This window comes from Penicillium hordei (assembly GCF_028827395.1).
Source record: "Penicillium hordei strain IBT 12815 chromosome Unknown utg000002l_segment0_segment0, whole genome shotgun sequence".
NCBI lineage: Eukaryota > Fungi > Ascomycota > Eurotiomycetes > Eurotiales > Aspergillaceae > Penicillium > Penicillium hordei.
Genome location: NW_026623143.1, coordinates 4,557,622 through 4,580,022, shown reverse-complemented (window position 1 = coordinate 4,580,022; position 22,401 = coordinate 4,557,622). Strand labels below are relative to the sequence as shown.

The window sequence follows — 22,401 nt, the reverse complement described above, 5'->3', positions numbered from 1 at the left end:
AATACTGAGATTTGAACCCCATTGATTGGACCCCGTATGCTTACGATACGGCGACAAGAGATTGACGCCTAAGGTGTCAACGGTTTAGTAGTACCGCTCCCTCAGCACTCCTCGTTCTTCCACCCTTATGCTCTCTCTAGTAACCCCTGTTCCAGTATTTTCTTATTGAAAGACATAGACTCATCATATTGAGCCCGTTGCTTTTGCCAATCATTGAAAGCTGAAGACTATCAGTCGAATTACTAATACAAGAATTTGTGTGGTGGCTCGGCAACAAGATAATCCGTGCCAGTGATCGCACCTCCGGAGTTACCTCGACGCACCGGCTCAATCTAAAGGCTTGTTACGGACTCTTGACGGATTTCAGGGATTTCAGGCAGTAAGTCAAATGACTCGAGGACACAGACCCAATTCTGCCCCTCACAACTTCCGGGACTTTGTGTGTCAATGGGCTGATATTAACTCATAGGTCAGAGTCTTCTCACCATGGCCCGCGGTATCGTGAATGCCGCCAAGTCGGCATCCAATGTCATCTCTATCAGCCAGGTAGGCCATATTGATAGGAAGAAGGAGATCAGACTCCACGGCCGTGTGTTAAGTGCTAATCCTCTTCTCGGTCTAGAAATACACAGTCCAGTCCACCGGAATCTGGGAGCGCATTCGTCGCCTTCTCGCTGTTGACCCTGAACGTTCCACGGGTATTCCTCTGAACTCTCAATTCCGTACCCCCACCCCGGGATCTGTACCCCCTCTTGCCTACGATGACCCAGTCACCTTCCCCGCGGGCGATATCGCCGACAACCCATACTGGAAGCGGGACGTCCGGAGGAGCTACCCCCAGCTGAGCACCGTGCGCCAGGCCGACGCCGTTAGTCTGCTCACAGTCGGAAGCAAGGCAGCCCCCAAGGACGATGTTCTCAAAATTGGACAGGCTGGAGAGCAGCAGTTGATTGCTGTCAAGGAGCAGGGCGAAGAACGCGGCCTCGCGGCTCTCTTTGAGCAAGATAAGAAGAGCGTTCAGGGTGTTTTGGGTGCCAATGGCTTGCCTCCCAACCCTGCCAACATCAACGCTGCCCCGAAGCCTTCACAATCCAAGTACGAGCTTGGTACAGAGAACGGCTACCCCGAGAAGTATGTATCTTCAATTCTCCATTCTATCGATCCGGGCTAACCATTTTACGCAGATATACCTGCCGCACCTTTGTTTGATTAGACCAGCACATTCTGCAAGGAAATACATTTTCATTTTAGTTTTCATAACTTTCGAGTCGCAATTGCAAGTTCAGCAAGTAGCAGCTATAAACACATACCCGAGGTGCTCACATTTTGTTTTATTGACAATAGGCACTAGTGGAATACCATTCATACACATAAAGCAGCTGTGCAGCACCATTAGGTGGTAAAAGAGAGTATATCGTACATCCTTGGACTTTGATTGGACCCAGCTTTTTGTCCCCGCTTGAAAGATCCCCAGAAAACACAATCAAGTTCTGGGTTAGATGTAGAACTGAAAGGGGAATATGAAAATTGAAATTGTGTAAAACGGCCCTGTGGATCTAATGTGGTCTTTTGCTATATATTGTACTATATGTGTCATGTATTGCGGGCTTGCCAACTTGCCAACTTGCCAATCACCCTTGATCTACATACATGTCCGGATCTGGCATGGATAGTGCCGATGGCACCTCAGAGGGGAACGAATCATACAGGAGCCCGGTATTGATGAACCTTTCTAGATGACTTAGGCTAGTTTCCAACGAAGAAGTTCTTCATGAAAATTAATTGATGTGCGATCTCATCTAGATGGCGAAATAATGATCTATAATGGTGCACCTGCATACTTCTCGAGGACCCCCAAGGGTTCGCCTACAGCGTAATTGATTAATTTACACATAACGTAGCTCATTTGAACTTATTTTGTACGATAAGTCTCCAACATTCCCCATCTTGATCTCGTCTAAAAACCTTGAATGTGCAAAGTAGCTAACCCCATAATGCGAGTTGACGTCATGGCCCTCCGCATCCTACGCGCTGAATCATGACGACGTCACCTCACAAACCCTGGTTGCAGAAACGCCCTGTACTTAAAGTACTTTGGCTCTTCGACTTTACTTCCTCTCTACAACTACTCCTAATAACTTCAAAATGACTACTCTGCATTGTGAGTTGATATCCTAATTATCCTCATTATCCTCTACTTGGAAACTCACAACCTCTACCATATAGATCTCCCCCCCGTGAAACCTTCCGCCATTGCGCTGGGTACAATCTTCACCCACACTGCCTCCCTGGGAATCCTAGCCCCCGTCTTCGGTGACACCTACCACCGCGCTCAAGCCGCCAACTCCAAGGAGGAATTCATCAAGTCCAAGGAGGCTGCCGGCGCAGCCGCAGCCTGGGGAAGCTCCCTTGTTGGAAGTGCCGTGCAGACCTACGGTGTCGCTGCACTGATCAATGCCACCGGTACACTGAGCTATAAGGGTGCTGCATACCTAGGTACACTTATTTTCTTCGCAAGCTCAGCTCCAGGCGTACGTTCCCAATTAATCCTCCTTTACAACCCCCCCAGACAATTCCTCTGACGAATATATATAGGTTGTGAGCCAGGTCTTCTCCGAGAAGCGACCCCTCGATACTATCGCTGTCGGTGCGGTTTCGAGAGTGTTCGAGACTGTTGGACTCAGTTTGTTCCTCACCTGGTGGGGAACACGTACTCACCCATTCGACTAAAGGATTGAAAATTGTGAGATGATTGGTCAAGCAAGAACTTCTGGCTGGTTGTGATCAGATGTACCTCAAGCTTGCGCTTAACTTAACACTTAGTTAATGGATGTAAATGTACACGACAATGACATCAATGTATTCCAATTTTCTTTCCTACTGCTCGTGGCATGTAGTTTTTATTGTGTTGGGGCCTATAGTCGGCTGTTGAACACTCAAAGCATGGATGTAACACTCTTGATAGTCCTGTTTGACAGTCCTGTGCTCTGGTAGGTAGACGTTAGATCCATATTTCAAGGTCATCGAGTAATTAGGTAAAAAGTGAACCCACATAGATCGCCAAGTCTCATTCGATAAAAAGTCCCCACGCAAGCTTTATGGTACCTTTTTTGTATGTTGTATATAGCCATATTTAGATCTAGTAAATCATTATTAGTATTTACTTTTAAAACAACCCTCGATGACCTATTACGTCAATAAGAACACGAGTATCAACATAGATCTACGTTCGCACGGGCCCAAGCTTGTCTTGGCTGGATTTAGTGTATATACAATGCACATGGTAGACCTCGAATATTGACTTGCACAAACTAAGAAAAACCACACAATTTCAATCTTTTGATTTTGCTCTTACATTCGATCCATATTAATAGCCAAATCGCCACCCAACCAATCATGTGATCCTTCTAGGTCTAATTTGCGATAAGCTACTTAGGAGATCCCCCACTAAAAACTTTCTCCGCTTAACAATCAACAATCAACAATTTCACAAATATTCCGAAGAATGATAGAGATACCAATGCCGACTCTCCCGGGCCCAGAATCGAGCCCACCCTCAAGTCCAGATGGACTTAGAGTCAACGATTCCCTGGCCCCTCCACGCGAACTCAAAGCCGCAGTGACCACAGACGTCTCATTCGACGGCCTCCTCAAAGAACCATTGCTACTAAAAGAAGATCTTAAAGATGGATGCGGTGGCCAATTATGGCCAGCCGGGATGGCCTTGGCCAAATACCTCCTCAGTCGTCACGCCACCGATCTATCCGACAAAACAATGTGGGTGACTGCCCGAACCGGGGCACATTTCCATTTCTTCTCGTTTCGTCCTAATCCAATCTTTCAATAGCGTGGAACTTGGCGCTGGAGGTGGCCTTGTTGGACTCGCCGTGGCACGCGGGTGTCATATCGAACAGCCGATTTATATCACAGACCAAGAGCCTATGTTTTCCCTAATGAAGTCCAACATCCAACTAAACAATCTCGGCGCGAATGCGACTGCTGCGATACTTAACTGGGGAGAACCGATCCCAAACCAGATTCCTTCGAAACCAGATGTCATCATTGCGGCAGACTGCGTCTATTTCGAGCCGGCATTCCCTCTCTTGATCACCACGCTCCAGGACCTCCTAGGACCCAACTCGGTCTGTTACTTTTGTTACAAGCGTCGCAGACGTGCTGATATGCGGTTCATGAAGATGGCGAAAAGGGCATTCGAAATGGAGCAAGTCCGGGACGATCCTGGGGCTGAAGCGTATAACAGAGAGAACATATTTCTCTACACGATACGTGCCAAACGTCTTGACCAGAAAAGTGACACAAGATGATATGTGCAATGCTAGAAAATAGATTTTATGTAGAAGAAATATGACTCCTGGATAGTACATACTGGCCCTTTAATTCACCCCTTACAACTTCAGATTGTCTCCTCTGTTTTTGGCGCCCTCGTGGACAGAGCCGCCGTCAATATTCGTCATACGACCCTCCTTGTCAATGACCTTGACTCCTCCCTTCTTCAGGTCTGAAATCATCTGTTGCTTCTCGGCTGCCTTGCCAGTCTTTTCCTGAGTAGGTTTGGCAGCATCGGCCTTCTTTTGGGTTTGCTTATTCTGGCGTCTATTCTTGGCCTTCTGCTCACGGGTCATCTCCTCCTTGGAGATTGACGCGCCGGTCTTGAGGACCACCTCTCCCTTAACTCGGCCTTCGTCACCGGGTGTGTAGATCTCCTGTGGTGCAAGTCCAACAGGGCCACCGGCAGCACCACCAGCCGTTGGGCGTGCCTCTTCCATCATGATTGTTGGCGCATCGGTAACGACGTTGATGCTTGCTTGGGCGACCTTGGGCTTGTAGTGCCAGTTGCATAGCGTATCCAATTGAGAGCTGATCTCGTTCCAAAGGCTGGTGATCTCGGCATGTTCCCGCATCAACTTGCGGTCCTTAGTATCCACGAAGTTGGGATCATTAGCGCGAAGATGTTCGGTTTCATACATCTCGGCCAGACCCTGTTGCGGCTTGGTATCATCCAGCTCGAAGCGGGGTTTTCTTCCGGCTTGCTGACCCTCGGCGCCTGGCCGACGGCGGATGACTTCATCGAACTCCATGGCGAGGATTCGGCGCTTGACTAGTTCTTCGATGTCCTCGGTGGTCTCGTTGGTGTTGACGGGAACAGGCTTTCCAATTCGTTCAAAGTCGAGGTCTTCTTCGATGAGAGAATTGACGGGTCTCTCGGCAGCTCTGGCCTCACCAGTATACATCCATTCTTTCTTGGCCACATTGGCCGCCTCCAGACGACGAATTTCATCTGCGATCCGTGCCCTCTGCTTCTCATGTGTTGAGCGTGGAGCGGTAGGGTCTGCAGATCCGTCAGGATTCTCCTCATCTTCTTCGGCGGAGTCCGCATCAGCATCGTCAAACAAATCCCGTCGAACGTCGTCCATAGCGCGTTTGACATCACTCTCATCGACTGCCGGTTCATCGGGTTGGGTTTTCGGGAGGGCGCGGTGTTTCTTGTTGGAAGCTTTGCGGGGTGGAGGCGCGAAGAAATCGGCGTATTTGATATCACTGGTGTTTACCCAGGCAGTGGCTTCATCGTCTTCCATGTCTGCGGCATCTTCATCATCGGAATCGGAGTCGCCGTGAAGATCGGCATTACCGAAAGTCGGCCCCTCCTCCTCACTATCATCCATGCTCTCGTCTTCCTTTTCTGTTGGGCGTGAATTATTGGATTTATCACGAATGGTCGCAGCGTTCCCAGCCATCAACGGGTTCGAATGCCAGTCGAGATCCTCCTCGTCGCTGTCCTCATTCTGCTCGGGTCCTCCTGTGGCATCCTGTCTCTCGAAAGCCTCAGACTGTTTGTTGAAGTCGTCGATGGAGAAGAACCCGTCGTTCAGTCCAAATTTATCCTCGACAAATACTTCGGGTTCTCCTTCGGCGGAGCCAACTGAGGAATTATCATCGTCCATGTCTTCAATGTCTTCCATCTCATCGTCAGATCCCATATCGATCTTTTGGTCAGATTCTTCGTCGAGATCGTCTTCGGCGCCTGAACCCTCGGAGAGATCTTCAAGCATGCTCTCGTGGCTGTCGCTGTCGCTTTGCGCACCCTCGGGGTCAGAGATATCCTCGAGCTGCTCGGAGTCGGCCGACTCCATGTAGCCGCCATGTTGGGCAATCAATGTGATATCGCGCTCAATCTCGTCGCCAGTCGACTCGAGAATCCGTGTTGCTTGCTCCCATATTTGATTCGAGGTGAAACCGTCCACATAGAGGTTCTTCAATTGGAGCTGGGTGACTGAATCCGATTCGAGGTCTGACCGTTTGCGCTTTTTGTTGAGTTGCTTACGAGCGGTCTGGGAGTCCACGACAGAACCGGCGAGGGAGTCCAGAATGTGCTTTGCAGAATCCACGACGGTCGTATGTAAATCGTTCGTGGGACGGAGGAACCCCCATGGTGAGGACAGAGCGGACGAGAGAGCCATCTGTTCGGAGGGTTTGGCGGTATCAACCGATACGGACTTAGATTTGGACTGCCCTTTCGCCATTGTGAAAAGAGCCAGGCAATTTGTTGGAATACCAAGAGTCTCAAGAAGCGGAAAGCGCAATAGAAAAAATTATCGCCGGGCGGACGGTCGACGGCCAATCAAATTGCTGGTTGATAAGATAAGGATCGCCAGTATATAATATCCTCCAACTAGAACACCTACTAGTACTCTGTACACTGATTTACTATGGCTTCCTTATGATGGAATCACTTCATATTTTGTAGCAATAACAAAAACAGCAATCTTTAAGCTAAGGCCATTGGAAACCACTCAAATATACCGGCCTAAGAAGTATTTATATGTGTGTGTTTAGTGCTTGGTCAATGTTTCCCTATTCTCTTTCTTTGTTCTCCTCTAACAAGCAAAAAGAAGAAATACATCATATTATTCCCACAGAAATTTAATATGATAAAAGCAGTTTGGATTGTTGTACTTTCGAGCTCACTAGGTGAAGAACGCCACAACCTAATGACGCCAAACCCCTGTCATACACAGATTGATAACCCCGACGGCAAGCGTGGCACAAAAGCAGTTCAGGTATAGATATCAAAACGGAAGAAAGAGGTGTCATCCAAGCATCAAACATCTCGTTTAATTGGATGTACAGGTCGTTCCTAGAATGGGCAACTTATGGGTACAACAATGAAGGGTCGAATCGTCCAACCTGTTCGATTAAACCACCGCCACAGAAAAGGTCTAGAACAACTGGGTGGCTCATAGCTTGTATGTTGTATATTGCCTCAATATAGGCGAAGGGTGGAAGAGGTGGAATGTAAGCAGACCATCATAGTGACATTGATGGCTTTGCTTTGGTTTTTGGTGGCCATATGTCATATGTCTTATTTAAATGGTGGTTTCCTGCATGGATATCTGTACCATATCTACAAATTTACAAAAGTCGTCTGTATCCATCACACTTAATCGTATTCACGCACTAGCCGGCCAATATGCCCGTTACCCAGTCCATCGAGCGAGAGGCCAGTGGGTCTAAATCCCAATTTGCGCCAGGTGAGTAAGTGTTGTTTGTCTAAGAATTGATTTCTAACACGACACTTCATTATCATATAGGCCACAAGATTCCTATTCAACACTTGACAAAGCCGGGTTTGCAGTCTGACATGGGAGAGCCCAAGCCTGTGTCTACTCATATTCCTACTGAGGATTACGGTTATCAGATCTACAAAGCTGCTGGCAAGCTCGAAGGAAAGAGAGCAATCATCACCGGTGGTGATTCAGGAATTGGCCGGGCAGTTGCAATCCTGTTTGCAATGGAGGGTGCCTCAAGTGTCATCGTTTACTTGCCAGAAGAAGAGTCGGATGCCCAAGAGACAAAAAAGAGAGTCGAACAATATGGACAGCAGTGCCATACTCTCGCTCTTGATATTCGCAAGAAGGAGAATTGTCAAAAGGTCATCAATGTAACCTTGGAAAAGCTGGGTCGCATTGACATTCTCGTGAACAACGCGGCGTTCCAAGACATGCTGAGCGATATTAGCGAGCTCGAGGAGTGAGTTGCCCTAAATTATCATTGCTCTTCGGCCAATACATCTTCTAACCCGAGAAAAGATCCCAGTGGGAGAAGACATTTGACACCAACATTCATTCCTTCTTTTATCTTTCCAAATATGCTCTTCCTCATATGCAGAAGGGATCTACTATCATCAATTGCGCTTCCGTCAATCCGTATATTGGCCGAGGTGATCTCCTGGATTACACCTCAACTAAAGGAGCAATTGTCGCATTTACTCGCGGCTTGTCAAACCAGCAGTTGAAGAAGGGCATTCGGGTCAATTGTGTTTGTCCGGGTCCAAGTAGGTCCTCCATATCCCTATTCCAAGTCAAATGCTAATAAGACAAGTCTGGACGCCCCTGATTCCCGCAACAATGCAAACCGAGGCTATGGAACAGTTCCATACAGTGCCAATAGGTCGACCCGGTCAACCTAGCGAAGTCGCAACATGTTTCGTTTTCCTCGCAAGCCAGGACAGCAGCTATATTTCCGGACAGTGTTTGCATCCCAACGGAGGTATGATGGTCAATGGATAGGGGGAATCTGGGGAATCCACAAGGAATCAAGTATGCTGTACCAGTGTTTTAAACTGTATAGATTGGAATCCACGGCATTCAAAACAATCTGATAGTCCCTGGCTCCTCATACCCCTAATAATCTACGCCGAGCACGTACACCAAAACAAATAAACCACCATAGATGGTGCCATGCATGCAATATCTGGTATCTTAGTGTCGCTTGTTGTGATGGCGACTGTACACCATCACTCGAATTGGATCACTCTGCTTCATCACCTTCCTCCTTGGTGTCTTCCACACTAGGCGCATTGGCAACAATCTTCTGGACGGCGTCCACAGTCGCGTCTGGGCCACCAGCCTCGCGAAGCAAGACTTTACCCTTCTTATCCACGGCAAATACACCTCGCGTTGTACCCTTGGGAGATTTCTTGAACCCAATAGCTGCAATAAGAGTGGCCTTGGGGTCACACATGAGAGGGTAAGGTAGGTTTTGTCTGGTCTTGAACGTGGTGTTGGCCTTGGGGGAATCTCCTGAGAGACCGTAGATAGAAAGACCAGTAGAAGTCAAGTGGGTGTGGTTGTCACGGAACAAGCAAGCTTGCTTGGTACCTGGACGAAGCGGCGTAAGCAGTCTGCTGGGAGTGGGATGATTGCAAGATTACGCCAAGAACACAAGCCCGGTCCTCTCAAGAGAAGCACTGAGCATGACATGGGGACTTACAGCCAGGTGTTGAGGCTTTGGGGTAGGTAAAGAAAACCACTCCCGACTTGCTCTCATCCAGGAGCTTCTTCAAAGTTGTTTTTTCACCCTCATTGGTCTCAAACTCGCCACCAAAAGCTTCTATGTCGATTGTATCATCCACCTCAGGGACCTTTGGCGCGGGGCTTTTTTCAATATCATTATTGATAGCATCTGCGTCTTGTTTGGGCTTGGGAGCTGGTTTGGTCTTCTTCTCTGTGACGGGGAGTGGGGCTGGCGCCTTGCGTTTCCTGAGTTCGACCATGATGTGGGGAAAAGGAGAAAATATAAAAGACCCGGAGAGGTATATGTATTGAGTAGATTTTAATTGGACGTTCTGGAACATATCAGCTGCATATGTGCCCGGTGCAGCTGCGCCGTTGATTATATAAGCACCTTGGTAAGAACCGGGAAAACCCGGTGGAACTGTGGCGTTCTGCTGTTGTGGCGCTCCGAACCCGCCCTGGCCCTGACCCGAAGGGAAAAAAAAATAAAAAGGATTTTCCCCTCAGACGTTAGATTGTTAAAATCCACTCTTCTCCATTTTCTTCTACCTGACTTGCTCATATTTGCCTCCCGATTTCTTCTAGACTTAAGACTTAAATCACCTTCTGCAACTTATTCACATCCCATTTCTCACTTTCGACTTGAATCAGTCTTACCTCTCTACGTCAGCTTCACCAACACTACCAATTCTATCCCATCCTATCCGCCACAGCGCTTGTCTTCACGCAAATATTCTTTCCCAAAATCACGCGACCCAACGGCATCGTTGAGGTGAACTGCGACCCGCCACTATGAAGGTCTTTTCTTCCGCATGCACGTTCGACTACTCGTGGGACGAAGTATCAACGGCGAACTGGCGCAAGTACTGTCCTTGGAATGATAAGTCTACACACGTCGTGGGTGTAGACACGCTCTCTCGGACCATCGACCCGAGCACTGGCATTGTGAGTCATTCAACCTCGAACCAGAATTCTCAAAATATCCTGAAACCTTTGTACTGACGTTTGCCTCTTAGTTGCGAACCGAGCGCCTTATCACGTGCGATCAGTCTGTACCAAAATGGGTGCTCTCGATTCTCGGTGGAACCAATACATCTCACGTCTACGAAGTCTCTTATGTCGATCCGGTCGCAAAGAAGGTGACTATGTGCTCCACCAATCTGACATGGTCGAACGTCCTCAGCGTCCGTGAAACTGTTATCTACCGCCAATCCTCCCTTAGCCCAGCCACCACAACCGAATTTAGCCAAGAAGCAAAAATCACTGCTCTATGTGGTGGATGGCAAAAGATTAAGAACAAGGTCGAAGAGGCAAGCGTGGATCGGTTCCGTGAAAATGCCAAGATTGGCCGCGAAGGATTCGAAACCGTCCTAGAGATGAGCCGCCGCGTCTTCGGCGAACAACGCGAGCTTGAAAAGCAAAGTCTCCAGTCATGAGCGTCCCAAACTCTCGACATAATAATTTCCGCGATCTCTTCCCGACATCATATTCCATGTTTTCCCCATTCAGCATTCAACATCAAGCGACTGCATATCCCGGCGTCTGTTTTACATATTCGAGCATGTGGCGCCAAGCGGAGTTCTTTGTCTTAACCTGTCTTTTTTTCGATTCTCGACTCTTTCAATCTTCTCATGAATACCACCTCTCGCCTCACGAAGCCGCACGCCCAAGAAAAGTTCTGGATTGAGTTATTTTGAGCCAGTTGCCTTGAATATTCTGCTTTTTGTACTGAGTAGCCCCGATCAAGAAGGCGGCACAGATGTATTATTAGAAGCTTTCAAATTTAGATCTGAAATTCCATTATCGTACAACATTCAGCTCGATAAACTCATATCTCATAAAAACCCAACCATATGTCCTGTCAAAACTGACGCATGAATACCATACCCAAATATATAGCAGCTAAACCTTGCTGCTATCCCAATAAACCGCCAAGCACCACTCGACTGACCCCGGCAACTTCACTCTTAACACTATTTCGGCTCGCGTCTTCGAACTCACGCACTGCGCCGGCCACCATGATCTTTCGTAACCTGGCATCTGCTTTGGAAAATGTCTCGCCCAGCGCCACTGTGCAGACAGCTGGAGATGATACTAGAGCGGCGAGCCTGCTATAAGTGTCAATCAAGACATCACACAGCGTTGCAAATGTCTCAAAGAAGTCTGGCTCGAATGGCAACGATGGCGTGAGAAGATAAGTGTATTCTTCGCCAGGATGAAGATCCGAAGACTCTGTGAGCGGGAAGGAGGTGACCGAGGCAGAGGAAGCCGACCCGAGATTACCTGCCATGTTCTTCAAGTCTGATGGGTCACTGGATTGCATTGGAAGTCCGATCTCGTTTGCAGAGCTGGTGCGTCGGGTCTTGGTACCTGCATGCGTCGCCCGCTTAAACATTTGTGGTATGCGGGCCCTTGCAAGGCTTGACGAGGAGCTCCCATCTGGGGGATGCACTGACTGGAATGTTTCGAATTCCAGAAGTAAAGCATTCAGGGCACGCACATACTCAAATGGCGTGGAATTAACGTCAAGTATTGTTGGCAATGACAAGCCTAGAAGCAAATAATTGATTGCGCGGCGAGAAAGTTTCCGGGCTTCAAAGTATGGCAGCCGAGCGATGTCAGTCCGGGAGAAGTGCACAGTATTAAACCAATAAACTCGTCCTTCATGACTATACGTAGCATGGTATGAATTAGTAGTGCTCAGGTCTGGTTGGACTGTGCGATCCACTTACGCCTTCCTTAAATAGTCCAGAGTCGATATCCGTTTCGCGGCCATTTCATGGATGTGCTGATAGATTGCGCCGGCACTTTGCGGGCCTAGAAGACCCCCTCCACTAACAACTGGAGGTGGGATCGCATATGCCCCTTCATATCCACCACCGGACTTGGCTGTGTCCCGCCGCGTGATGCCTGGGGCGAATGTAGAGGGAATCATTGGCGTTGGTGGGCAATATCGGAGCAAAGGACGAGGGTGGGCAGGGGTCGCAGGACAAGGTGGAGGTATCAGAAAAGGCGAGAGAGCAAGAAGCCCGATGTACCAGACCGATAGGCGAATAGGTAAGACCCCAATGTATTCACGGGGTGTATTCAAAGGTTATTGGGACTCAGGAGATCTGAAGAAACATTTGAAGTTCCCCGCAAGCCAGACTGTGATGCCGGAGATTACTGTAACCGTACCCCCTTTGTAATTTACTGTCGATCACATCCCCTCCCCCTCCTATACGGTTCAGCTCTATACTTTGGAACAATTCTGAATTTGTTACCGAGTACTATTGTGAAAATGGACTCAACACCACTCGAGGAACAGGTTCCTCTGCCTGGCCAGTGGCCTGTTGATCCCCAGGAGGATGTACCAATCTCAGAGGACAGACTTTGGGTAGATGGATGCTTCGACTTCAGCCACCACGGTAGGTTTGCAATTAACACCCAGTCAATTACTCTGAGCTAATTAATGGGTCGCTCTACAGGTCATGCCGGTGCTATGCTCCAAGCGCGCCAGCTAGGAAAGGCCCTTTACGTGGGAATACACTCCGATCAAGCTATCCTCGAGAACAAGGGTCCGACAGTGATGTCACTGGAAGAACGGTTGGTTTGACTATAAACCGGTGTAGCCGCTAGGATCTGACACTAATTTCGGTTTCATCTAGTGTCGCAGCTGTTGACGCGTGTCGTTGGGCAACTCAAAGTGTTCCACATGCCCCCTACGTGACCTACCTACCCTGGGTCTCCCACTACGGATGCAAATATGTCGTCCATGGAGACGACATTACTTCCGACAGTGATGGAAACGATTGTTACCGCTTTGTCAAAGCCGCTGGACGCTTCCGTGTCGTCAAACGTACCCCGGGCATCTCGACAACCGATCTTGTTGGCCGCATGCTGCTGTGCACCAGGAACCACTTCGTCAAATCTGTGAAGGGTACACTCGCTGGACTGGAAGGGTATGGAAGCCCCGAGGAGCGCAAGGCTTCTGCTGCAGATCTTTTGCAGAGAATCAAGGACTATGCGACGGATGAGAGCGGTCTTCAGCCTGGCCCTCAGGTGTGGACATGGACTGGCTCAGGCACCGCGAAGATGGACCACGTTGCCGAGGAGGCTGGCCTGTTTGAGACGTTGGTCGATGGAAAGGGACCTAAACCTGGACAGAGGGTTGTTTATGTTGACGGAGGGTTCGACCTCTTTTCTTCTGGTCACATTGCGTTCCTGCGCAAAGTCACAGAGCTCGAGGAGTCCGAGGGCCGGCAACGTGGCTGGTATGAGCAAGACCAGGTTGCAAAGAGGTTGAAGGACCATGGCGAGGACTATGCGCCAACCTACATTGTCGCAGGTATCCATGATGACGATGTGATCAACCATTGGAAAGGCTTGAACTACCCAATCATGAACATTTTCGAACGTGGTCTCTGTGTTCTTCAATGCCGCGTAAGTTTTTCTTGGTGTGCTTTCATCTGTTCCATTTGCTGACCTTCGCCATAGTACATCAATGCTGTCATATTCTCTGCGCCATTTACCCCCAGCGAACCATACCTCAAGGCAATCCCATGGGGCACTCCCGATGCTGTCTACCACGGGCCCACGACCTTCATCCCGCTAACATACGATCCATACACTGCTCCCAAGAAGATGGGAATCTTCCGCGAAGCCGAGCAGCATGCCTTCCAACACGTGAACGCTGGCGAAATTGTTGGTCGGATCTTGAAGAGCCGTGAAGCTTATGAAGCCAGGCAACGCGCAAAGCTAGACAAGGCCATTGCTGAGGATCTGGTGAAGTCACAAGAGGCAGCTGAAGCAGCTAAATGAGCTGAATAGACCGGTTGTCGTTCTTTTGGGGGAAATACTAATCAAGTAATGAAGATCAACTGCACGTATGATATTAGGCCTCATCAACTGTGGTTCCTTCTTATACAAGCGTCTGCCTCGTTCGTTTGCATGGCGGCTTGTGACATTTTGGTCTACTGGAGCAGATTAGATTGGAGATTACCTTCCATTTGTCAAATCAACAAAACAACTATCTGACCAGCAGGATATTGGGACCAGAATACATTAGAGACAAATAATTTTACAGAGACAGCCATCTATCAAATTGATAGGCTGACATCTTCCACTCGTGCTCGGCTTCTATTTATTCATCCGCGGCAACCAGGACACCCTTGGTCTCCAGAAGTTTGGCAAGTTCACCATTTTGATGCATGGACATCAGGATATCACAACCACCAATGAACTCCTTTTCGAGGTATAGTTGGGGAATAGTGGGCCACTCAGAGTATTCCTTGACTCCTGTAAACGCAGCATGATTAGCAATCCAAATCCGGCAGAAGTTCACTCGAGATAATCCCAACTTACCTGAGCGCAGCTCCGCATCCTCCAGTACGTTGAAAGCGACGAACTTCTTGGGATCAACACCCTGCAGGCCTAGGATCTGAATAGTGGCACGGGAGAAACCGCATTGGGGAGTCTCGGGTGTACCCTTCATGAACAGAACGACGGGGGCGGAAGAAACCGCCTTATCGATCGCCGTCCGGGTCTCGTTGGACAGAAGGCGTGCATGGAGGACAGAGGGGATAGAAGGGCCCGAGGGGAACTGGATGGCCGAGCGGACGGGGCGCAAAAAGGTTGGCCGTGAGACCGGGCGGAAAGCCTGTGGAATTCATGTGAGTTGGAGGATCTTGCGGAATAGGGAAATTTTTATACGTACCGATGCAACTGCTCTGGAAAACATTTTGAAAATGATGGGTAGTTTACAAAAGAAGAGGTTGACTTCGGGGAAAGGTCTGGAGGTTTAGTATTATTTAATCAACGGTTGGTCGGCGGGTCTGGTTGATCCCCACACATCTAAAGGTCTCTAGGGCTCTGTGAGCCAGTCTTCTTCACTTGACTTGTCTATCTTGTTATCTGTCTTTTTTGTCACAATAAAGATATTGCAATGGATTCTCAAATAACGCCTGCGCCTTTTATTGCCCAGCAGTATACAAATGACAAGAAGATCCATGTGTTACTAGCAGCCGCTACCATCAAGCTGCCCGACATTGCAGAGGCGCTATGTCGTAATAAGAACATCTCAGTCCGCATCCTAGTTACCGAGCCAGCGGAAAAGTTCCTCGTTGGGCAGAGCTCGGAGCAACTGGTCCTCGACAGTCTGCTACAAATAGATGGTATCGACGCTATCTACCGGGACAAAGATGAATGGTCTCCGTCGTGGACACGCGGAGGACCAGTCTTGCATATTGAGCTGCGCAAATGTCAGTGACTATGTAGATATATGGTACATGATACAAAGAAGCAACTGACATCATCATAGGGGCGCATATTCTACTGGTTGCCCCGTTGTCTGCAAATACCATGGCGAAAATGGTTAATGGGATCGCCGACAACCTGCTTCTCTCCGTCATCAGGGCCTGGGATACAACTGGGGTAGTGGATATGGGATTCAAGACTCAGAAATCTATGATTTTTGCAGCGTTGGACATGGACACATGTGCGTACCGACATCCAGTGACCAAGAAGCAGCTTAAAGTTCTTCGTGACCAGTGGGGATGGAGTGAATCAAATCCAGAAGGCTGGGTGACTGTTCTGCCTCCCATAGAGAAGAGCCTGGCCAGTGGAGATGTCGACACCGGAAGCATGATGGACTGGAGAGATATCGTCACTGCCATCCAAAACTACGTGGCGGGGTCGTTGCAGATGCCTTGAAAGAAAAAAAAAGAAAAAAGAAAAAAAAAAAGAAAGGAACCAAGCCTTGGACGGCTATATATATTGTTACATGGTTATTGTACATGGTTATTGTGTTGACTCGGCCACCACGCGCTCCGGCTCCGTCGTATTGTACAGACCAAGGTACTGCGTCGCATACTCGGCGAGCAAGCCCAAGGAAATCCCTCCTCCGGTCAGCAGACATCCGTTCTTGAACCACCACCAGCAGTTCGGAACACTCTTCAACTGAACCTTCCAAATCATGAGACCAAGCGACAAAACGGCACTGCCGCAGCTTCCAACGAAGAAAACAGGTCCGCAACCAGCAGCGACTCCTGCAGCCGCGAGGAGCGAGACCTGAGTCACCGCTAGACCACTCAGGATAGCCTTGGTGTTGTGCTCATGGCGGAGGGCAATTGACTTGATTCCGGCCTTGACATCGTCTTTAATGTCCATGTGTGCATAAATCATATCGTACAGAACTGTCCAAGCAATACAACTGGAATAAAGGGCACCTGCGGCCATCATGGCATCATGATTGGAAAGTAAGTCCACCCCCAGCGCTGGGAATCCCATTATCGCTCCCCATGAAAAAGCAAGACCCAAGACAGCTTGCGGGTAATTGGTCACGCGCTTAGCAAGGGGATAGGCTACCACAATAGGCATACTAGGAATCCCATACCAAAGGCACTGACTAGGGAACGAAAGAAGTACGCCCAACCCAGCCACCAACTGTGAACCCGTAAAGAGAACTGCCTTTTTGGGCGAGAGTGCACCTCTGGCAATGGGTCGGAATTTGGTGCGTTCCACATGAGGGTCCAGGTTTCGGTCCCACAGATCGTTGATCGCGCAGCCTGCACCGCGCATGATCAGCGCGCCGGAAAAGAACAGTGCTGCTGTGCCCAAGACAGGGAGAGGTGCCACACCAGCCATTGGCGCAGCGAGAAGGGTAGAAAAGAGAGTTGGGAAGAATAGGTAGTATGTGCCCGTTGGCTTGTCCAGCCGCACCAATTCCGCATAGGGTATCCATGAACTCGGTAGAGATGCAATCAAGCCTGTCTTCGGTGGGGTGTAGTGGGTGGCTGGGTTCTTTTCCGCACTGTCCGTCTCGATTGGTTGTGTTGCGGGCGATTGCAACTGTGAGTTGTGTCGGACTTGGACTTGTGTTCGCAAGGCATTGGATGAGGCACCAGCGAAGGTTCGGCCGCTTTTCAATTGCGTTGAGGAATAGGCATTGTGAGCGAGTGTGGAAAGGCGCCCATTGTATAGACCAGTGAGGTTGACCTTTTGCCTGTATGGGGATAGTTGAGCGCGGAAGAGACGGGAGCTGGTGGAAAGCATGGCGAGAACTGGGGACTAGAAACTGAACATGAGGTGTCAATTAAGGCAACCAGTAATATTCATATTCCTCTCAGAAGCCTTGAAGGTCTGGCTATCTGAAGATCTAGGTGTCGGAAATTACATCGTCATGCAGGAAAAAGCGGCTTCGTTCCTCCCCCTAAGCCTATTTGGGCCATCAGATCTACTTTATATGGAGCCGCGCTGTCACGCTATGCTGAGACTAGCAAGTATACATTGAGCTGAATACTATTAAAGTGCCTTCAAACCGAAGAAAGAAGTTAGGCTATATTACCTCCAAGTTCCCTTATGCCCTTATCCCCTTATGTAGGTAAAATAATGAAATAACTGAGACAGTTCCAAGGTTCACGTGTATGTTTCTGCCTGAGGCCATAAAACGCGGCATCCCGCGTTCCAGAAGTTGATGATCGCCAGAATTGAAGGGAATGAGCTGCGACACCTCACGTCACTCTATCTGATCTTACACCTCTCGACTCCCAAGCTTAAATTTACTTCTTCAACCCTTCTGTTCTATCTACTGTGTACCCACCTCCCTCGCTCCTTCCCACTTCACTCAGTCATCTCGTTCCAACCATCATCACGTCCGCACTACTGAAACAGTGAAAGACCACCCAATCCACCCAGCTAGTTCACAATTCTACGTCTTACACAATCTCAACCTTGGTCCTGACCACCAACTTTCTCTCAAATCATGAACTTCGCTCCTGCGAGAATTGCGCCGATTACGAACATCAACTAAAGGTCGGGACATCTTGGGGCTCTGCGCTCACGATGCCGGCACATCGAACACGCCTGGCTTTCGAGCCACTCTCGCCTGTCCTCGATATTCATCGGGTTGTTGAATCAACTCCTAATTTTGAGTTTGCGATGGAAATCACCTGTGACTCAATTGAGGAATTCCCTCTGGAGGACTTCGAAAGGCTTGTCCTGTTCCAGGTTGTCCTAAGCGGAAGACCCTTGGTCATCAGAGGATTTCATCAGCGTCTTGACAAGAGTATTTTCTCGGAAAAATGGCTCCGAGAAAAATACGCGAAGAAAGGTGAGTTCGCGCTCTTGGTCATCCTTCGTTGGCTGATACTAACTGCAACGGCCCTTAACAGTCGAAGAAGTTCGAGATCTAGTCAAGAAGAGGACCCAGAACTTCAGCATGGGCCATTACCTTGAAAGCCTACCACTTCTCACTCGGCAGGTGACAGTCCACAACTATACAAACAAAGACCTGCAACGGCTCTACCTCAAGGACATCGACTGCCCTCCCGAGTGGCGTGCCTATCTTGAGAACTTGTTACCACCTTCATTGTTCTACCTAAACGAAGCACCCAAAGCCTTTGAGGGCCCTGCGTCGGGAAAAACGAATCTGTCCGAAATCCCCAAGTCCACCCAAGGCGACCTCATTGCCCCAGCGGGCGATTTGATGAGTAGCCTGCCCCCAAACATGCGTGCGGAGAACCTTATGTGCTACATCGGTCATGAGGGTACATACACGCCAGCACACCAAGAGATGTGTGCCAGTCTTGGTCACAACATAATGGTCGACGCATCTGATGGGTCTTCAGAAAACGGCAAGCCAACAGAACCGGGTTCTTCTATCTGGCTCATGACAGAGACCAATGACCGACGTATCGTTTCCGAATACTGGATGTCTGTTCTCGGGCATGACATTGACATTGAAGATTTCTTTGCTCCCTTGCATGCATGGGAGATTGCACCATTTAAGACCTGGGTGGTGGAGCAAAAGCCCGGTGACCTTATTCTTGTACCCCCTCTTGCTGCTCACCAGGTTTGGAACCGCGGCACTCGAACGATGAAAGTTGCCTGGAATCGCACTACTGTGGACACGCTCGAGCTGGCCCTGCGTGAAGCTTTGCCGCATGCGCGAATGGTCTGCCGTGATGAACAGTACAAGAACAAAGCAATTGTGTACTGTACTCTTGATCGGTATTACAAATTGTTACGGGAAGCAAAAAGGGTTGACCACCCGGCGGTGGTTCAACTGTGGGAGGACTTCAAACGGCTGTTTGATATGTACAAGAACATTTTGTTGTCCGAATCCTTCTCACAAAAGAAGCCAGAGAAGAACGTCGAGTATCATGAGTTCCAGAGCAATGTCACCTGCTCATTTTGCCGGTGCAACATCTTCAACAGGTTTCTTACCTGTCCTGGTTGCGTAAATTATATTAACGGCGAGGAGGACCCTTATGATGTATGCATGGATTGCTACGTCATGGGTAGAAGCTGTGCATGTGTTTCCAACCTCAAGTGGATGGAACAGTTTCAGTGGAAGCACTTAACCGAGCGCTACGAGACATGGCGACGGCTGATAATTTCCTCTGACGAGAACAACAAGGCTTTGAAGATTCAGTTTCCCACTTTCATTGTCGCTCGGGGTCAGGCAGGGAAAAAGTCTGTGGCGGAGATTTGCCAAGAGCAACTGATGCGCCGCCCCTGGAATGATCCCAAGAAGCCCAAGCCCGTGGTAGACAACACGATCGAAGATGCTGATAGCGAATCCGAAGACAACGCTCGGTCCAAAAAGCGCCGCAAATTGCGGCAGTCTCTCATGGCAAAATCAGATGACGTCCACCGCTGTCACGTTTGCCTTCATTTCGAGGTCAACTGGAAGCTCGCGCCTTGCTCAAATTGTGACCAGCGTTACTGTTACGGCAGTTTGTTCCGTGCTTTTGAAATTTCCCCTCAGGAGGCTATGGAAAAGCATCACTGGCTGTGTCCAAAATGCCGCAAGGAATGCAGCTGCGGTGCTTGCCAGCGTGACCCATCCATGAAACCCTATGAACCTAACTGTACCATTCTGGGTCATGACACCAGTAAGGTCGCCGATCCCCGCAGCATCGAGTCCTTGGTGGATTTCCGGAAATCGAATCTGTGGTGGTTGAAGAAATTTGGCGATGATGTTCATGGACGCATTCAAAAACGCCAGAAGGAAGCTGAGGAAGCTGAAATAGGACGGCAAAAGACCCTAGAAGATCAGGGCTTCAGCTTCGAGTCAAGTCCGTTCGACCAGCCGGCACAAAATGACAACGGGAACGATGATATTCCACTGGGCTTTGATGGGAAGGATGGGGCAATTCCTGTTGATCCATCATTGATGGTCCAGGCAGGCACTTGAATCAGCTCATGATTTTTGCTGAGTTCGAGCACACGACAGAGATCACTTTTATTTCACGAATTACGATGAGCGCTGAATATTTTGCGAAAGGGTGTGGTGAAGGAAATCGGATGTATGATTTGTGATTCCCCGAAGGGTTTATCTCTTCTGCGACACCATGGTTTGACAAAATCTGGCTGTACTTTAATAATGAACATATGTATTCAAGTTGAAATCAAGTTGAATTCGTGAATTACTAACTACTGGCTAGGCACCTTTGTACTCGTACTGTAGATCCTTGAGGGATGCAAGGTCAACAGAGAGCATGACCTTTTGGGCAAGTAGAATCACTGCGAGCATGACTATACATAGTCAGACTCGATATCCCCCAACATCGAAAAGAAGAGACTCACCTCCAGGAATCAAGTATAGCACCGGTTGGATCCCATAAGATGAACCTGTAGAAAAATAGACCACAGCCAGCAACAAGCAAATCGCACTGTTGCCAGGCACTAGAGCCGCACGAAGCCGAGCAATACGTTCGGTGTGGAACGTCACAGGCTTCTTGCCTTTGCGATCAGGCTGCAGAGGAGAGCATTTCATGATATAGGCCGTTGTCAACAACGAAACAAGGCCGAGAAACGAGAACAATCGTTCAGCCTGACTGGAAGCTGATAGCACCGAAGACACAAATACTGTAGCAGCCAGCAGTGGAAGTGCAGTAAAAATCATCTGCGAACATATTTAGCATGGATCCTCCATTATAAAAGAAGAAGAAAAAGATATATACACTGTACTGAGCATTACGAGCATCATTCTGCCTCTGCAACTGCTCGATAACCCGTTCTTGTTGCTCTTCATCCAACTCCTCTCGCTCACCCTCCGATTCCTCAGGGTATCGAAACGCCTTGCGTAATCTGACCGCAGCCATTTCTCGAAATCTCAAAGCCAAAACAAAAGCGTTGTACTCTCAGCCGTTGGCGGTGCAGTGACGTCGAAAGGTTCAAAGTTGTTTGTCTTGTTTGACACTCTTTTCTTCCGCAACCTCCCCCCCCAAATCGAACCACCAGCCCGACAAAACACCAAATAAACACCCGCAAACACAACAATGGTTTTCTCCCGAGTATTCACGCGGCGCGCCGCGCTCGCCCGGCCATTCGCCCGACCCAACATCGCCAGCCGACGCACAATGATAGCTGCCCCAGGCCCGAACGCAGGACCGCTACTGGAACGACGTGCGGACCGCGAGCTACCGAACCCGAACCCAACCCGCAAATGGCTTCTCACACTGCCGATATTCATTATCGCGACGGGAGCGGGCATGCTTGGAATCTTCAATTACCAGAAGTCGTCGTCGAGTATCGTAAACAGCACGCTATATGCGCTGCGGACGTCGCCGCGGGCTCGTGAGATCCTAGGTGATGAGATCTACTTCGCGCAGCAGATTCCCTGGATCAGTGGAGAGATGAATCAATTGCATGGTCGCATTAATATCTCGTTCTGGGTTAAGGGGACGAAGTCTCAGGGCAAGATGAAGTTCCACAGCATTCGGCCGGATCGTATGAGCTATGTGAGTTTTGGGCTTATTTGGTTTACGACGTTGTTCTGTGTTCTGTACTAGTTGCTGACTTCTTTCCTTTCTTTTCTAGTTCCGCACTGAGGAATGGAGTCTCGAGACCGAGGATGGAACGGTGGTTCAATTGCTCGACAAGGATACCGATCCCTTCCGGAAGAACTGAATCTTGAAGGAGCTCTCGTGTACAGATACAGCAGTGCATTGGCTCAGGCGTTTAGGGACATTCTTTATGGGACCATTTGTTGCGTTATCAACTTTGCGAAGCCATTGTTTTTTTTTCTTTCTCAATGGCTTAAGAGAAAAAAGGAAGAAGGATATCATTTTTTGTATCATATACAAACGCCGCTCAAGTCAAA

At 49.0% G+C, this 22,401-nt stretch overlaps 15 protein-coding genes across 15 annotated transcripts; 9 read left to right on the top strand and 6 right to left on the bottom strand.

The window, feature by feature from the left end:
* Positions 1-486: 486 nt before the first annotated feature.
* Positions 487-1,209, top strand: N7537_005055 (uncharacterized protein; the record flags this gene model as incomplete). The annotated part of the gene is made up of 3 exons (XM_056896112.1): positions 487-546; positions 623-1,131; positions 1,185-1,209. 3 exons carry the CDS (start codon positions 487-489, stop codon positions 1,207-1,209), a joined length of 594 nt encoding a protein of 197 aa, XP_056755860.1.
* A 936-nt stretch (positions 1,210-2,145) lies between these two features.
* On the top strand, positions 2,146-2,730 carry N7537_005054 (DUF1761 domain-containing protein; the record flags this gene model as incomplete). Its single annotated transcript, XM_056896111.1, has 3 exons — positions 2,146-2,161; positions 2,227-2,531; positions 2,596-2,730. 3 exons carry the CDS (start codon positions 2,146-2,148, stop codon positions 2,728-2,730), a joined length of 456 nt encoding a protein of 151 aa, XP_056755859.1.
* Positions 2,731-3,520: 790 nt separating this feature from the next.
* N7537_005053 (uncharacterized protein) lies at positions 3,521-4,325 on the top strand (the record flags this gene model as incomplete). Its single annotated transcript, XM_056896110.1, has 2 exons — positions 3,521-3,777; positions 3,848-4,325. The coding sequence occupies 2 exons, from the start codon at positions 3,521-3,523 to the stop codon at positions 4,323-4,325; spliced, it is 735 nt and encodes a 244-aa protein (XP_056755858.1).
* Positions 4,326-4,406: 81 nt separating this feature from the next.
* On the bottom strand, positions 4,407-6,542 carry N7537_005052 (rRNA-processing protein MPP10; the record flags this gene model as incomplete). Its single annotated transcript, XM_056896109.1, has 1 exon — positions 4,407-6,542. One exon carries the CDS (start codon positions 6,540-6,542, stop codon positions 4,407-4,409), a length of 2,136 nt encoding a protein of 711 aa, XP_056755857.1.
* A 947-nt stretch (positions 6,543-7,489) lies between these two features.
* Positions 7,490-8,588, top strand: N7537_005051 (oxidoreductase, short-chain dehydrogenase/reductase family; the record flags this gene model as incomplete). The annotated part of the gene is made up of 4 exons (XM_056896108.1): positions 7,490-7,550; positions 7,611-8,049; positions 8,109-8,353; positions 8,401-8,588. The coding sequence occupies 4 exons, from the start codon at positions 7,490-7,492 to the stop codon at positions 8,586-8,588; spliced, it is 933 nt and encodes a 310-aa protein (XP_056755856.1).
* Positions 8,589-8,829: 241 nt separating this feature from the next.
* Positions 8,830-9,679, bottom strand: N7537_005050 (thioredoxin peroxidase DOT5; the record flags this gene model as incomplete). The annotated part of the gene is made up of 2 exons (XM_056896107.1): positions 8,830-9,179; positions 9,292-9,679. Coding segments are annotated over 2 exons (738 nt in total), but the record flags the coding sequence as incomplete, so codon positions are not given.
* Positions 9,680-10,055: 376 nt separating this feature from the next.
* Positions 10,056-10,750, top strand: N7537_005049 (putative mitochondrial protein sorting (Msf1); the record flags this gene model as incomplete). Its single annotated transcript, XM_056896106.1, has 2 exons — positions 10,056-10,259; positions 10,331-10,750. The coding sequence occupies exons 1-2, from the start codon at positions 10,107-10,109 to the stop codon at positions 10,748-10,750; spliced, it is 573 nt and encodes a 190-aa protein (XP_056755854.1). The 5' UTR covers positions 10,056-10,106.
* Positions 10,751-11,229: 479 nt separating this feature from the next.
* N7537_005048 (uncharacterized protein) lies at positions 11,230-12,249 on the bottom strand (the record flags this gene model as incomplete). The annotated part of the gene is made up of 2 exons (XM_056896105.1): positions 11,230-11,983; positions 12,047-12,249. 2 exons carry the CDS (start codon positions 12,247-12,249, stop codon positions 11,230-11,232), a joined length of 957 nt encoding a protein of 318 aa, XP_056755853.1.
* Positions 12,250-12,551: 302 nt separating this feature from the next.
* N7537_005047 (ethanolamine-phosphate cytidylyltransferase) lies at positions 12,552-14,114 on the top strand (the record flags this gene model as incomplete). The annotated part of the gene is made up of 4 exons (XM_056896104.1): positions 12,552-12,721; positions 12,782-12,899; positions 12,962-13,736; positions 13,791-14,114. The coding sequence occupies exons 1-4, from the start codon at positions 12,595-12,597 to the stop codon at positions 14,112-14,114; spliced, it is 1,344 nt and encodes a 447-aa protein (XP_056755852.1). The 5' UTR covers positions 12,552-12,594.
* A 322-nt stretch (positions 14,115-14,436) lies between these two features.
* On the bottom strand, positions 14,437-15,033 carry N7537_005046 (monothiol glutaredoxin GRX5; the record flags this gene model as incomplete). Its single annotated transcript, XM_056896103.1, has 3 exons — positions 14,437-14,591; positions 14,658-14,952; positions 15,010-15,033. 3 exons carry the CDS (start codon positions 15,031-15,033, stop codon positions 14,437-14,439), a joined length of 474 nt encoding a protein of 157 aa, XP_056755851.1.
* A 204-nt stretch (positions 15,034-15,237) lies between these two features.
* Positions 15,238-16,004, top strand: N7537_005045 (putative flavoprotein; the record flags this gene model as incomplete). The annotated part of the gene is made up of 2 exons (XM_056896102.1): positions 15,238-15,553; positions 15,613-16,004. 2 exons carry the CDS (start codon positions 15,238-15,240, stop codon positions 16,002-16,004), a joined length of 708 nt encoding a protein of 235 aa, XP_056755850.1.
* An 87-nt stretch (positions 16,005-16,091) lies between these two features.
* On the bottom strand, positions 16,092-17,345 carry N7537_005044 (putative para-hydroxybenzoate-polyprenyltransferase Coq2; the record flags this gene model as incomplete). Its single annotated transcript, XM_056896101.1, has 1 exon — positions 16,092-17,345. The coding sequence occupies one exon, from the start codon at positions 17,343-17,345 to the stop codon at positions 16,092-16,094; it is 1,254 nt and encodes a 417-aa protein (XP_056755849.1).
* Positions 17,346-18,134: 789 nt separating this feature from the next.
* Positions 18,135-20,490, top strand: N7537_005043 (putative JmjC domain protein; the record flags this gene model as incomplete). The annotated part of the gene is made up of 2 exons (XM_056896100.1): positions 18,135-18,402; positions 18,464-20,490. The coding sequence occupies 2 exons, from the start codon at positions 18,135-18,137 to the stop codon at positions 20,488-20,490; spliced, it is 2,295 nt and encodes a 764-aa protein (XP_056755848.1).
* A 246-nt stretch (positions 20,491-20,736) lies between these two features.
* On the bottom strand, positions 20,737-21,400 carry N7537_005042 (uncharacterized protein; the record flags this gene model as incomplete). The annotated part of the gene is made up of 3 exons (XM_056896099.1): positions 20,737-20,831; positions 20,883-21,201; positions 21,260-21,400. The coding sequence occupies 3 exons, from the start codon at positions 21,398-21,400 to the stop codon at positions 20,737-20,739; spliced, it is 555 nt and encodes a 184-aa protein (XP_056755847.1).
* A 177-nt stretch (positions 21,401-21,577) lies between these two features.
* N7537_005041 (cytochrome c oxidase assembly factor 1 family protein) lies at positions 21,578-22,208 on the top strand (the record flags this gene model as incomplete). Its single annotated transcript, XM_056896098.1, has 2 exons — positions 21,578-22,039; positions 22,119-22,208. The coding sequence occupies 2 exons, from the start codon at positions 21,578-21,580 to the stop codon at positions 22,206-22,208; spliced, it is 552 nt and encodes a 183-aa protein (XP_056755846.1).
* Positions 22,209-22,401: the final 193 nt, after the last annotated feature.